General features: G+C 38.9%; 1 protein-coding gene across 1 annotated transcript; it reads right to left on the reverse strand.

Annotated features, from left to right (window-relative positions):
• Positions 1 to 613: 613 nt before the first annotated feature.
• LOC122011940 (shaggy-related protein kinase kappa-like) lies at positions 614 to 1,240 on the reverse strand. Its single transcript, XM_042568383.1, has 4 exons — positions 1,181 to 1,240; positions 1,023 to 1,106; positions 765 to 867; positions 614 to 684 (listed from the first exon to the last, which is right to left on the reverse strand). Exons 1-4 carry the CDS (start codon positions 1,238 to 1,240, stop codon positions 632 to 634), a joined length of 300 nt encoding a protein of 99 aa, XP_042424317.1. The 3' UTR covers positions 614 to 631.
• Positions 1,241 to 14,773: the final 13,533 nt, after the last annotated feature.

Here is a 14,773-nt window from a genome sequence, read left to right on the forward strand (position 1 = left end):
TTATATGTTAATAACACCAGTTTTGGCAGCGGTATACGATCGATGTAATATTAGTTAATAACACCGGTTTTGCAACGGTGGAAAACCGATGTAATATCAGTATTTTTTAACAGTACAAATTTGATTTTTGAAACAGTAACAAAAAAAATACACAAATATTCACAAATTACACAAATATTCTTCATTCAACAGTATCCATAAAATACACAAATATTCATAAATTACATAAATATTCTTCTTATAACAATACAATGAACAATAAGATTTTGTTGGGGTTGTACAACGAGGCTACGTACGTTCAAGAAATGGTCAATGGTAATGCAACAGAAAACTGACTGCTGAAGAAGGAACCTTTATCTTGCTCTGCCCCTTCATGTCTCCGATCAATTATAAGATGGGCATCAGTAGTGTCAGATATAATTCAAGATTGTCTGTTGCAGAAGGAATCCTTTCTCTTTCCCTGTCTCTTCAAGTCTCCGCAAAATCTTGCACTTCAAGCACACACTGTAGCCTTAAAACTGAAATGGTTCTTGTTTATCATCTTGAATTCCAACCATTGACCACATCAGGAAAATTGGAAAAAGAAGCTCTCTACCAAACTCAACCTAAACTTCTTGACCCCGAGTTTAGTTCAATGCTCGGGTAGGAGGCGTCGAACTAGTTCAGGAGAAGCGCTTTCAAGCTCTGCAAACATGTTTAAATCTCATTTAAAGGACCATCGACGGACGGACGACGATTAGACAGGAAGGTGAACAAGGCATTACCTTTAAATGTGAAGTTGAATAAAGGAGGAAGAGGTTTGCCACTAAGCAAACATGTGTCAGGATCTCTCAATTCATCAAAGAATGGATGAGAGCAGGCCTCCAACTGTATCAATGATGACAAACATGTTTATGTCACTTGGAATACATACCAATGGAAAACCATTAATGATCAAAATAGAAACTAGCAAGATGTAGAGAAGACATTATGAAAGTGAAACAAAAAAACTTTATTTTTATTTGGATGTATCATATACTTACCGCTGTAAGACGCAAATTAGGTGAGTATTGAAATAGTGTTGACACAAGATCAATTGCCTCGGGGGGTACAAAATTTGCAAAAAACTGCATGTTGTAGACATGGTGTGTTATTGTTTGGATTACTAGGAGGATCATCATTATATTACAGGTTCAGCTACCTTATGCCAAGGGTGACCTTTCATGCATGGAAATTTGAATTCTGAATAATTTGGGTTCATAGACTTGAATTCTGAACAAAATCTTATTGTTCATTGTTTACTGCTCTAATATCCATTTGCTTTCCATTAACTCTCAGAATCTGAAGCTTAGTGGAGTAGGCAATGGCAACCCAGTCGGGCTGGGAGGAAGACCACTGCAGCTGCTCGATCTCTACTCCGGCAATGTAGGCAAGTATGGGATCGAGGCCACCCTCAGCAGAAGAGGTTGCCATAGACTTTTGGACGTTGCCATGATAAACAAAAATATAATGAGGAAGAATCTATAGAAGTACCTGGACAATATGGGAAAATTCATTAAGAAGTACCTTAAGGCATTTCTAAAAAAACACATAAAGCTTATAAATTATCAGAACGTTTGTTCAAGTTTGCAGACACTAGCCTCATTAAATTTGCAAATGCACAACACTTGTACATACAGTGAGAAAGGAACTGCAAATTCTATGGGTACATGATTAGAGTGTTAGTCCTTCATTGGCAATAATAGATAAAAGCTCATACACTGATAACCGTTAGTGTGTGTTTGCAAAGAACTCACTGTAGCAATTCGCCTCTCACTGAAGCATTTGGACTTCTGTAGTTCCTTGTAGAGTTCAGCTTTAGCTGCATATTCCAGGAATTACACAAAGTTCAACATCAAGTCATTGGGCAATTAATAGCATGGAACTGTATGATGCTAACAGGGGAAAGCAGCAAATAGACAACCAGGAGAGAGAGAGAGATCAGTCCAACTACATCAACCAACAAAATGCATGGTGTGGCTTTTAGTAGACATAGTTGGCAAATGAAAGACAGCATGACAAGGATCACCTATACCAGTCTGTAGTAATTATTTTCTTTTAGAAAATAGCAGGTGTCAAATGTCATATTGTAGAAGATCTAAAACAACTTGAAGGTCATTGGTATTTTTTTTTTTTTAAAAAAGTTCACCACTAACCCGAGATATGAAATCTGCAAGCATTCCACTCGTAACATTTTCTTCATTGGAGTTGCACAGGTTAACAAGCATCCAAACGCACTAATAACATCTGGATCATTATCCCAGAAGCTTCTTTTAGACACCTGTCCTATATCATTAATCTTTTTCTCAATAATCTCTCATGACATCAACTTCTTGTGAAGGTTTCGAAGACTAAAAAAAACATATAATTTAATCCAAATTAATTGGCATTCAGCATATTAAATTGGAAATGAAATCAAATATAATTTGTCAGTGATGCTATATGCCTCCATATAAGGAACCCTTTAGGAAGACAATAAGCTCGTTTTAACTAAAGAAATACCAAGTTAGAATAAGAGAAAACAACTGGTTAGCAAGAAAAGAAAAGGAGAAGATGTACCTTCAAAAGTTGATCCCTCACAGAATAACTGTGGCAGAGGTCATCATGAAATAGTCGTATTTTCTCCAATGATTTGACCTCTGGGAAAAGCTCCAACTCCTTGAGACGAACAAACAAGGTGAAAAAACACAGTATCTAAACCCTAAACCTATACTGATCTATATCTCCATTGAGATTTATGCAAGACTATATCACTACTAATATCCAGATTTTCAAGTTTTATCAACCTATACTGATCAAGTTTTATCAACCTATACTGATCTAAATGTCAATTTCCATCACAAAATTGCCTTGTGACAAATTCAAAAGCTTTGACTTTTACAGTAAAATTGAATCCAGACTATCTGTTACAGCTTTTATCATGCTGCCTAGCCTACTCTTAAACAAAATTTGGTTATTAGAAGAGAAGAAATCATTCACCGACCTAAAAGAAGCTCTTAATCTCTGCTTGCGCAAGACTTCAGTGTCATAGTAATCCACAACATCCTCGAGATCGTAGACCAAGTACCTGAGCTTCCTTGACAAGATCTTCACATCATAAGTGAAAGGGCGGGACTCGACATCTTGGATCACCATGTTAACAATCAGCAACAACTCCTTGAGCTTCTCTATCTTCTCTTCAATATCAGTTATTTCCTTGACGTTCTTGTTGCGTCGGATGAGAATTGCCACCTTCTCGCCCATGATGCAAGCCATAGCAGTTACCAAAGCTGATTCCATAGCTGTCTGAACCTGGAAGAAACAAAGATTCAGAAGCTCTTCTTCTTCCTTGTGCCTGAAAGAGTCTTTTTGAGAATGTAAAAGAGTCACTAATTTGAACAAAGATTGTAACGTTTATAATATGCATTTTCATATACATTAAAGAAAGTCTCTTATACATACGATCATAGAGTATATATATATTTTGGTCAACTTCTTCTATGACCACAGTTCTTCTTCCATGTGGTGGATATCTACAAGTCGAGAAGAATGAATAACGCACACCATGTTATATGAAGCCAGTGTGATAACTTTGACAGACACAACTTAACTTTTCATCAAAAGGAGAACATATTTTGAATTAAAATGAGAGCAATTGTCCGCATACCTTGCCAGAAAAGTGTCAGTGCGGCCATCGTAGCTAACTTCAGCATCATAACATGAGAGCATAAATCCTAAATGCCCATGTCGCAAAACAACATTACGAGCCTTAGCACTCCAATGAGGCAAAAAGGGGAAGAATCCATCGACTAAATGAACAATCCATCCGATTTAATTGAAGAACAAATCAAAGTTACCGACGAGTGTGAAATTTTGACAAACACAACATGTGCAGAACATATGATAATGATGATACACACAAGGCAGAGTAACAATCTTGAAGATATGTGCAGAACTCGAGTCATATCAAGATCAAAACAAACGAATATATACAAAACAAACTTACAAATGATTATCGTCAGGATCCCGATATATGGCGGCGCATTCCTCATTACAATGTGTACACCAACCCATTGCTTGTTTCTATAATAAAATAAACAAGATCTCTGAATCCATTATTTTACAAATAACAAAAGGTGCACGAACAGAGAAATAGCAGATGACGCAGAGAAATGGCAGATCAACACAATGAAATCACGAAGAGATTAGGGTTCTTACCAGAGAATCACAGATCGCGCAGAGAAATCGCAGACCAACCACGAACAGATTAGGGTTCTTACCAGAGAAATCACATATCACAGAGAGAAATCGCAGATCAAACGCAGATAAACCACGAACAGATTAGGGTTCTTACCAGATAAATCGAAGATCACGCAGAGAAATCGCAGATCAAACACAGATCAATACGATGAAACCACGAACAGATTAGGGTTATTACCAGAGCAATCACAGATCAAACGCAGATCAACCACAAACATATTAGGGTTCTTACCAGAGAAATCGCAGATCACGCAGAGAAATCGCACACAATGAAACTTGAACAGATTAGGGATCTTACCAGAGAAATCACAGATCGTGTAGATAAATTGAAGATCACGCAGAGAAATCGAAGATCAACCACGAACAGATTAGATTCTTACAGAGAAATCGCAAATCACACAGAGAAAACGCAGATCTTACCAGAGAAGTCGCAGATCACGAAGAGAAATAGCAGATCAACCACGAATAGATGAGGGTTCTTACCAGAGAAATCACAGAAATCGCAGATCAAACACAGATTAACACGATGAAACCACGAAAAGATTAGGGTTCTTACCCAAAAAATCGCTAAGAAATCGCAGATAAACCACGGTGAGCTCACGAATCGCAGATCAAGTGGAGAAATAACAGATCAACACGATGAAACCAGATTAGGGTTCTTACCGGAAAAATCACAGATCAACCACGAACAGATTACACAAAGAAATGCAAATCAACCACTAACAGATTATAGGCTTCTTACCAGAGAAATCGCAGATCAACCACTAACAGATTATAGGATTCTTACTAGAGAAATCGCAGATCAAACAAACCATGAGCAGATTAGGGTTCTTACCAGAAAAATCACAGAGAAATCGAAGATCAAACGTAGATCAACACGATGAAACCGAGTGAGTGAAACGCAGATCAAAACGATAACGGGGCAATTTGTAAGTTTGTTTCTTCTCGTCATATCAAGGAAGTCGATAATGAGAGGAAAACAAAACGACAATTTTCTCACCATGGAACTCAAATCAAACCGAGTGAGAGGCGAAAACAAGATCAGAAATAAACCTTAACAAGAAAATAAGAAGAAGAAAGAACAGACGTCACTATATAAGCCATTCCCTACCTCTTGCTCAAGCTCTCCGCCTCTTCTGCCGACAGCTGCGCTCCGAACATCACGGGGCTAATGCCGCCTACGGGCTGCCAGGAAAAGTGATCGTAAGTGTGAGGAGCCAAAAATTAGGGCATTTCTCGGACTACATTACCTTGAGCGTTCGTCGGGACGGCGACGCCATCCCGACAAGGTACGGAGAAGAGAAATTACCAGCTTTGGTCATGCCGATGCCGCTGTCGATGATGGAAAGCGTCTTGTTCGCCTTGTCAGGCACGAGGCGGATGAAGAGCTCCGGCTGGGCGTCCAGCTTGCTCTTGTCGGTGAGACCCTCGAACCGGATCTTATCGAGTGCCTGCAGTCACACGATTTGCTTCAGCAACGACGACACGGGAAAAAAACGGGAGCAGCAACATGGAAAGCAGCGATGTCTCACATCCGAGGCGTTGCTAATCAGCTTGCGCAGGAAGATCTCCTTGTTGGAGTAGAAGGTGTTGATGATGAGACTCAACAACTGGTTGATCTCCGCCTGGAACGCGGAGGTTTAGGTTTAGGTTTAGGGTGAGAGAAGGGGCGCGATATTGGTTTAGGTTTGGAGGGAACTTTGTAAAGTGTTGTAAATTTTGGCTGATGGAAAAATTAAATTATTTTTTTGGTTCATTAACATTGGGTTTTAAAAATCGCTGTTAAAACCGGTATCTATTAACAAAAAAAATGCGCTCATAGACATCGGCTAAAAAACCGATGTCTATGAGCAGAAATCTGCGCTCATAGACACCGGTTTTTGAAAAAATCGGTGTAAAATACTTAAAGACATCGGTTTTTGCTTAAAACTGTTGTTGTTCCACCGATGTCTATGAGGATTTTTCTTGTAGTGCTTGGATGTTGGACATAGACACTTTCATTTCCTCGTCTAGTTATACTTATGCTTAGAAGAAGTTAGTTACTCTGCTTATTTTTGCATACCAGTCCTTTATGGTCTTCTATTTTGCTTGCTAAGTGTGGTAAAATAGATCTTCAATTTCAAACAACTTTCCTACATCTAAATTTAATTTTTTTTTAATTGCCTAATCTTAAATTTATCTTTTAAAATTCTAGGAAAAATAATATTTTCAAAATCCCAATCTTATTAGTCTTTCAAAATTTGGACTTAGCCTAGAATCTTCCCATTAGATATCATGCTCCCCTAGCTTCAGCCAGAGCATCTCACAAACACACTAGGCATAACTTGTTTGTGTTTGAAAGAAACTTAGAACGGCGTGAGATGCATAGGGTACAACTTGGACTCCAGAATGCTTATATCTGTGCATCATAGTGAGTCTGGGCGTTAAAAACTAACTCTACATTAATCAAGTTAAATGATCCAACCCTAGTCAAATCTAATTGGATTACTAACTTAACTTGACTAACCAAGTGAAAACTGGTGCCCTCTAGGTATTTAGCCAGTAGCTAAAGGTTAGACAGTTGGTTAAGGATATTAAAATTTCAAATTAACTCAGCTTGCACTTTAAGGCTCTGATACCCTGCTAAAGGTAATTGATTAATTTTCAAACTCATGCTTGGACATTAGGGTTTTAACCTTACTGCTCCTCCCTTGCCTTTAAGGATTTTCAAACCTCTTAAAAATTTGCTTTTCTGACTTCTATAACCTTGATCAAGAATAACTAAGTCAGATCAACACACTCTTTGAACTTTATTTCAAAAATTAAGGTCTCCAGTTAACCCAATTTTTTAAAGAGCTTTTAAACTAATAAAGGATATTCAAAATTAAAGATTTTAAAGGCTTTAAAATTTTTTTTTATGAAATATTTCTTCAACAAAGCCTTTCAAAAAATTCTCTATTACAAACTTAGCCTACTACTTTCAAAAGTCGTTTTAAAATTTAACCTACCTTTGCCCATATTTTGGCTAAGTTCTTCAAAACTAAGGTAATTTTAAAGTAAAATCTACTAGAAATATTGCTTGGTTGAAAACGTAATTTATTGGTTTTAAAAACTTAGAACTTTCAACTTGTCCCCTTCTTTCTACAAAAGTTTTTTTGATATATGGCAAAGGGGGAGAGTAGGACAAATTCAAATTAAGTGTATGACAAATTCAAATTAAGTATACTAATTTGAATTAAGTGATAAGAAAAACAGAGCTCTCATTAAGGGGGAGCCTTATACACGATGTTTTTAGCTTAAATCATGCGTGCACTGGTTATAGGTTGCTTATCTTGATATTGTGCATCTTGTTTTACTTAACTTTGAACCTTTGTTGCCATAATCAAAAAGGGGAAGATTGTTGTTGCAAGAAGCATCCGACGATCGAACCTAAGTTTTGATAATGACAAAGGGATTCAAAGTTAAGGTTCCTTGTTATCTAATGTGCTTAAATGAGGTTGCAGGAAAATCCTAACTGCGGTTAGGCAGGTGAAAAACCCTAGAGGGTGGTAACCCTAGGTTTTAGGGGGTGGTAACCCTAGGTGGTAGAAAACCCTCAGGGGCGGTAACCCTAGGTGAAGGAAAATCCTAAGGGGCGGTAACCTTAGGTCCTAGGGGACGGTAACCCTAGGTGGAGGAAAATCCTAAGAGGGGGGTAACCTTAGGTCCTAGGGGATGGTAACCCTAGGTGGAGAAAAACCCTAGGGGGCGGTAACCCTAGGTCCTAAGGGGTGGTAACCCTAGGCAGAAAGTCTAGTCGGTCTGGAGGACCGGACTGCATTAGGTAACTCTCCTAAATGGAATAGGTGAGGACGCATTCCCCGCAGAGGGAACAATAGGCGTCGGGTCGACCTAGGGTTTCCGGTTAGAAATCCGAAGTCAGACCCGGACAGTTTGTTGACTGTCAATATTTCATCTAGTATACCTATTCTGTGCTAACTTTGTTTTGCAGGGTATGTGTTTGAGACTAATACATTTTGCAGAAACAAAGAAGCAACTTATACCTCGGATGAACAGTGTCCGAGGCGTCTCCATGGAGCTTGGAGGCGCCTCGGGTGCAAGCCGAAGCCAGTTGTCTAGAGGAACTGGAGGCGCCTTCAACGGGACTGAAGGCACCTTGGACCAGGGATTGAAGGCGCCTTGGATGGCCATGGAGGCACCTTCAAACTGATAAGGTGCGACGAGTTCAGCAGTGATCCCCGCGGTTGACTCAGAGGCCTGGAGGCGCCTTGGATGGTATTGGAGGCGCCTCCAGAACTGTATAAAAGAGGACTTCGAGCAACTCTTTCAACAATCAGTGAAAACGCGATCTTTCATCAACATGCTGCTCCAAAATATGCCCAGAAGTGCTGTTACAAGTCCCCGACGACCCGAAGCTCCGAGATTCCGATTATTGTCTTCGGTATAAAGTTTTATTATTTCACTTATTGTAATACTCAATTGTAAACACTTTGCGCGATATAGTTGTTGTCCATAGTAAGCGATCAATGATCGCGGGCCTTGAAGTAGGAGTCGCCCTAGGCTCCGAACCAAGTAAATCCTTGGGTTGCTCTGTGTGATTGTTCTTCTGTTGTTTTATTTCCGCTGCTTAAACTCTCGAACAATTTCAGAATACAAAACGAGTGAAAGCCACGAGCGTTATTCACCCCCCCCTAGCGCTTTCAATCCAACAGCAAGGAGTTTAAATATGCTATCTATTATTTATTTCAACTTCTAAAAGATGTTAAAAAATAATAAGAAAGAATCAGCAAAACAATCCCCATACATTTTAGGTTAAATATGCTCTCTAGGTCATGTGGATTTCTAAAATGTAAGGAGTCCAAATTTTCTCTCCATTATTATTTTCGGCATTCCTAGTGGTGGACCAAAGGTTTTGAAAAACCTCAAACTTATGGGGATTATTTTGCTCATTCTTTTTATTATATTTTAACATCTTTTAGAAGTTAAAATAAATAATAGATAACATATTTGAACTCCTTGCAATATCAGAAATCCACAAGAACTGAAATGGGTGCAATCGGAGCTCTCTAGGTCCATCAGTGGATTTTGACCGAAATCCACTGATCGACTTAGAGACCTCAGATTGTAACCATTTCAGGTCCTGTGGATTTCTAAAATTGCAAGGAGTCCAAATATGATCTCCATTGTTATTTACGACATTCCTAATGGTGGACCAGAGGTTTTAAAAAACCTAAATCTCTCTTTTTTCTTTTTTTTCTGCTGTTAGGCCTGATATCTCCCCATATCAGCGACATTTCAGGTCCTGACACTGGTCAACGGGGTCCATAGAAATGTGTCTATTTCTAGCCAAAATTTGTGTCTCCGCTATCATCCCCTTTCGTCTTTTCTGTGTCTGTCTCATCATCTATTTCTTTATGACATAGTCGTTTAGGTCATCCGTCATTAGATGTCTTGAAATTTTTTTTTGTTATCCTTGGGTCTTTTGTTTCCTACGGATACTTTGTCTAATTTTTCATGCATTTCGTGTAATATTAATAAGAGTCATAAATTTTCCTTTCATAAATCTAGTATCCTTTGGATATTATCTTTTCTGATGTTTAGACATCTCCTATATCATCATTTGATGGACTCAAGTATTATATTATCTTTGTTGATCATTTTATAAAATATATATGACTTTATCCCTTACGTAAAAAATCAGATATATATTTTACCTTTATTGCATTCAAAACTCTTGTTGAAAATCGATTCTCGATGACTATCAAAACACTCTTCAATGACAATGGAGGTGAATTCTTAACTCTTCGCTCCTTTCTTGCTACTCATGGTATCAGTCACCTTACTACTCCTCCACACACTCCTAAACACAATCGATACTCTGAATGTTGTCATCATCATATTGTTAAAACTGGTCTCACTTTATTGCACAAAGCGTCTATTCCACTCACTTTCTAGCCTTATGCCTTTGCTGCGGCAGTCTATTTGATTAACCGCATGCCTAAGGTCGGTCTTTCCCATATATCCTCTTTTGAAAAATTATTCACCACCGTTCCTGATCTTCCTAAGCTTCGAGTTTTCGGGTGTCTATACTTTCCATGGCTATGCCCTACTCTCACCACAAGCTTGATCCCAAGTCAATCTCTTGTGTCTTCCTTGGCTATTTTCTCACCCAAAGTGCCTTCATGTGCTATGATGCCACTCTCAAAAGAGTTTTTATATCTCGCCATGTTAAGTTTCTAGAGGATGTTTTTCCATTTGCCATCACCTCCTCGAATGCCACAGTAATAAACATTGATTCTGAGCTCTTTGCTGCACCAGTCCTCTCGTGGGACCCTCCGACACTAGTTCCGCAACCTGCCACTAGACGTAGCCGCCCGCAACCGACTTCTTCACCTCTGTCATCACCGCCGCTATCACCACCTCTTGTTGTCGGGCCATCCACGCTGCCTGGTGGTGACTGACCCTTTAGCCCACCGCCTCTCTATCCCCCTCTTGCTTCTCAAAACCAACATCCCATGCAAATTCACTCTAAAAATGCCATCTACAAACCTAATCTAAAGTATCTTCTTCATACTAGCATTCCATAACCCTATGAACCCTCCTCTGTTACGCAGGCGCTTAAAGATCCGAATTAGGTACAGGCCATGCATGAAGAGTATGATGCTCTTCTCCGTAATCAGACTTGGACTCTTGTCCCACCTTCGCCAGACCAAAATCGTGTGGGTAACATGTGGGTGTTTTGCATTAAGCATAATTCTGATGACTCAATTGATCGGTATAAGGCTCGCCTTATTGCCAAGGGGTTTCATCAGCGTCCTGATATTGACTTTCATGATACATTCAACTCTGTTATTAATTCAGTAATAATGCGTATTGTTCTTAGTCTGGCTGTGAATCGGGGGTGGTGTCTTCGCCAACTTGATGTCAACAATGCATTACTTAATGGTCGCCTTGAAAAGGAGGTTTATATGGTGCAACCTTCAGGTATGAGTAGTGCTGAGTTTCTGGATCATGTGTGTCATTTGCATGAGGTGCTTTATGGCCTAAAGCAGGCTCCGCACGCTTGGTATTTGGAGCTTCACACTTTCATGGACTCTCTTGGCTTTGTCGCATCTCGGGCTGACACCTTCTTATTTATTTATTTTCAAGATGGTACTCTTATCTATTTTCTTGTATATATTGATGACCTAATCATTACAAGGAGTGATGCTTCTTCTGTTGACGTCATAGTATGTAAACTTCATGCAAAATTTACGATTAAGGATCTTGGGGCTCTTTCCCTCTTCTGTGGTGTTGAGGTTCTCCTAACCTCAAATGGTCTTCTCTTGTCTCAGCAAAAGTATGTTATTGATCTTCTCTTCAAACACCACTTGCTTGACTCCAAGCCAGTCTCCACTCCTATTACTGCTGGCTCTCATCTTACTTTACATGATGGGTCTTCATTTTTTGATGCGGCTAAGCTCTGACAAGTGGTTGGGAGCTTACAACATCTCCACATGACTCATCCTGATAGTTCCTTTGTGGTCAACAAGCTCTCACAGTTTATGCATGCTCCTTCAGAGACGCATTGGGGCGCTGTGAAGCGTCTACTTGGCATTCATCTTCTTGCGGATACACCTCTTACTCTTCATGGTTTCTTTGATGCAGACTGGGTAGGAGATCTAGATAATCGATGTTCTACGGGTACATTTATTATTTTTCTGGGTGCTAATATGGTTTCCTGGAAATATACCAAACAACACACGGTTGCACGCTCTTCGACTGAGGCTGAATATCGTGCCATTGCCTTTACGACATCTGATATCTAATAGATTAAGTCACTTTCGACAGACCTGCTTCTTCCGGTTACCATGCTTGCTGTGCTCTTCACTGATAATTTGGGTGCTAACTATCTTTCAACTAATCATATTTTTCACTCTCGGATGAAGTATCTGCCTATTGACTATCGCTTTGTTCGTGATCTGGTGCAGACCTCCAAACTATGAGTTACTCATATTCCTGTTGAGGATCAGTTGGCTAATGCACTTACCAAGTCACTTTCTTGACCTCGGCTGCTTGCTATTTACAGCAATTGGTGTCATTTCTGGGACATCATCTTGAGGGGGCATATTAGGAAATAATTATTATGAGTAAATACTTATTTATTTCTTAGTTATTAGAGAATAATTATTATTAGAAAATACTTATTTATTTTATAGTATTTTATATGTTTTCTTATTTTATGTGTTTTCTCGTCTAATTGCATATCTTTCATTGACTGGGTATTTCCATATTGGAGTATCCATGACTGATTCTAGTTGAACATAAACACTAACATCACTATCAACTCTTTGATATTTGGCAGGATGTGTTGGTGCAGCGGAGGCCGGCAAGAGGGGGGTGAATTGCTGAAAACAAAAATTAAACTATACCCTCCTCGTACTTTCAACTCAATTAGTGCAATAGTGATAAATTAATAAAGCAATAAAAACTAAATAAAGAAATACAGAGAAGATCATGATTTTAACCTGGTTACAACCAAGAAGGTTGTTAATCCAGGGCAGTAGAAAAAGCGCAGTAGAAAAATTCTCCTTCTCTGAAGGTGGAGAAGCCTTTTACACTTTGGAAGCTCAGAACTATTGCTAGGAAACACTACACAGTTGATTGCTTGAGTTGTTGTTGAATTCCTAGCTCCAGGGGCCTTTATATAGGCCCTGGAAATCTTATCCCGAGAGTCCAAGGCGCCTCCAACAGGGTTCAAGGTGCCTCCAACTCAATTTGCGGATAAAACTTTATCCGCAGCGCAAACGGTCAAACTGGCCTGCTCAAGGCGCCTTAAACAATTCATTCAAGGCGCCTTCAATGTGTTTAAGGCGCCTTCAATGTGTTTAAGGCGCCTTCAAGGTTCCTGCTACAATAATTTCTGCTACAGTAACTTCCAGCCTCTTTTGACTCCTTTTCTTCTTCACTTTGTCTTCCGAAGCTCTGTTTGTTTGGGTGATTTCGGCCAACCAAAATAGGGCTCACCCGAATCCAATTTCCGGCTTTCTCCTCGAGCAACCTTCCGTCCCGGCTTCACGTCCCTCGAACGCCGCACACACTCTTCACGCCCACCGGAGTACTCTTCCGCAGCTCTCTCGTCCTTCTGACGCACCGAGCCCGTCGGCTCCCTTCCCGTGCCGTCCTTCTCGCTAGCTGCGTCTTCCGCTCGACTTCCTGTGTTCCTAAGCTCCTGCACACTCAGACACAAGGATCAAATACAGTAGGACCTAACCAACTTGGTTGATCACATCAAAACTACCACGGGGTCCAACAATTTCCCCCTTTTTGATGTGCATCAACCCAAGTTCAAGTTAGGGTTAAAAATAGACATAAACAGTAATTTTAAAGAAAAATTACTAAACTAACAAGTTAAGAATAATTTTTGCAATTAGTAAAATTGCAACACTTTTTTTTTAAAAAAATTTAAGTTTTCTCTAACTCTCCCTAAACTTGTACTTTTCTCTCCCCCTTTGATCACAGCAAAAAAATGGGGTCTTAAAAATCTTCAAGTAAGATTAAAGTTTTTGAAAATTTTCTAAGTTAAAAATGAATTTTTGAAAAAATTGCTAAGTTAAAATTAATTTTCCAAAAAAAATTTCTAAGTAAAAAAAATCCTAAGTAAATGTTCAAATGTTCCAAAAAAAAATGTCTAAGTCAAGTGAATGAACTATTAGAATTTTCCAGAAGAAAATTTCTAATCCAAAAAAAATTAAGTTAGAATTTTTGTTTATTTTAACAAATATTTGATAAACTTTCAAAGCATTATTTAATTCTTATTTAATGCTTTTTTAGAAAGTTAATCAAACATTTTCTTTCAATATTTTAGCTTCCAGGTCGTGGCGAGGCACTAGGCCTTCTTGGTTATTGGAGCAACAACCACTTCCTTAGACAAAGCTTCCATAAAGAATTTCAATGTTTAATTTTCTCACTGTAAGCTTTTAATTTTTTAAAAAATTAATTAAGCACAGATTTTGGAACCCAATAGAGGTTCCTTCCTACAGGATTATTCAAAAATCTAAGGGGTACATAGTTTCTTGGTATTTTTCTAAGTTGACCTTGATACTTCCTTATATACCAATTTAATTTACCATAAATTCTTAATTTTGAATTTGGAAATTGATTTAAGCATGCATCAGATTTCAGTTTTTCAATTTCTAATTTCAAATTTTCATTTTCTGATTTTAGATGATCATACATTTCTAACGGGCATGCTCTTGCTAGGTTCAACTTTAGTTCAACATTCTCTTTTTCTAATTGATCTAACTCTTTAGAAAGAGACTTGATAAATTTAAAAGATTGAGTTGGGGTTAGATTGCGTACCTTACTTACCTGGTCTGGTGACGCTCCCCCTTCACTGCTGCTTTCTTCTTCTGATGTTCCTCCCCCTTCATCAATGCTCATCTCTGAGCTTGAGTCTTCTTCCGGTTGATGGTTCGCCAATAGCGCTAACCCTGAGAATTCTTCGATGTCCGACTCAGAGGTTGACGAATCTGACCAAGTAGCCTTCAGATTCTTG

Source organism: Zingiber officinale, chromosome 1A (assembly GCF_018446385.1).
Source record: "Zingiber officinale cultivar Zhangliang chromosome 1A, Zo_v1.1, whole genome shotgun sequence".
Lineage (NCBI taxonomy): Eukaryota > Viridiplantae > Streptophyta > Magnoliopsida > Zingiberales > Zingiberaceae > Zingiber > Zingiber officinale.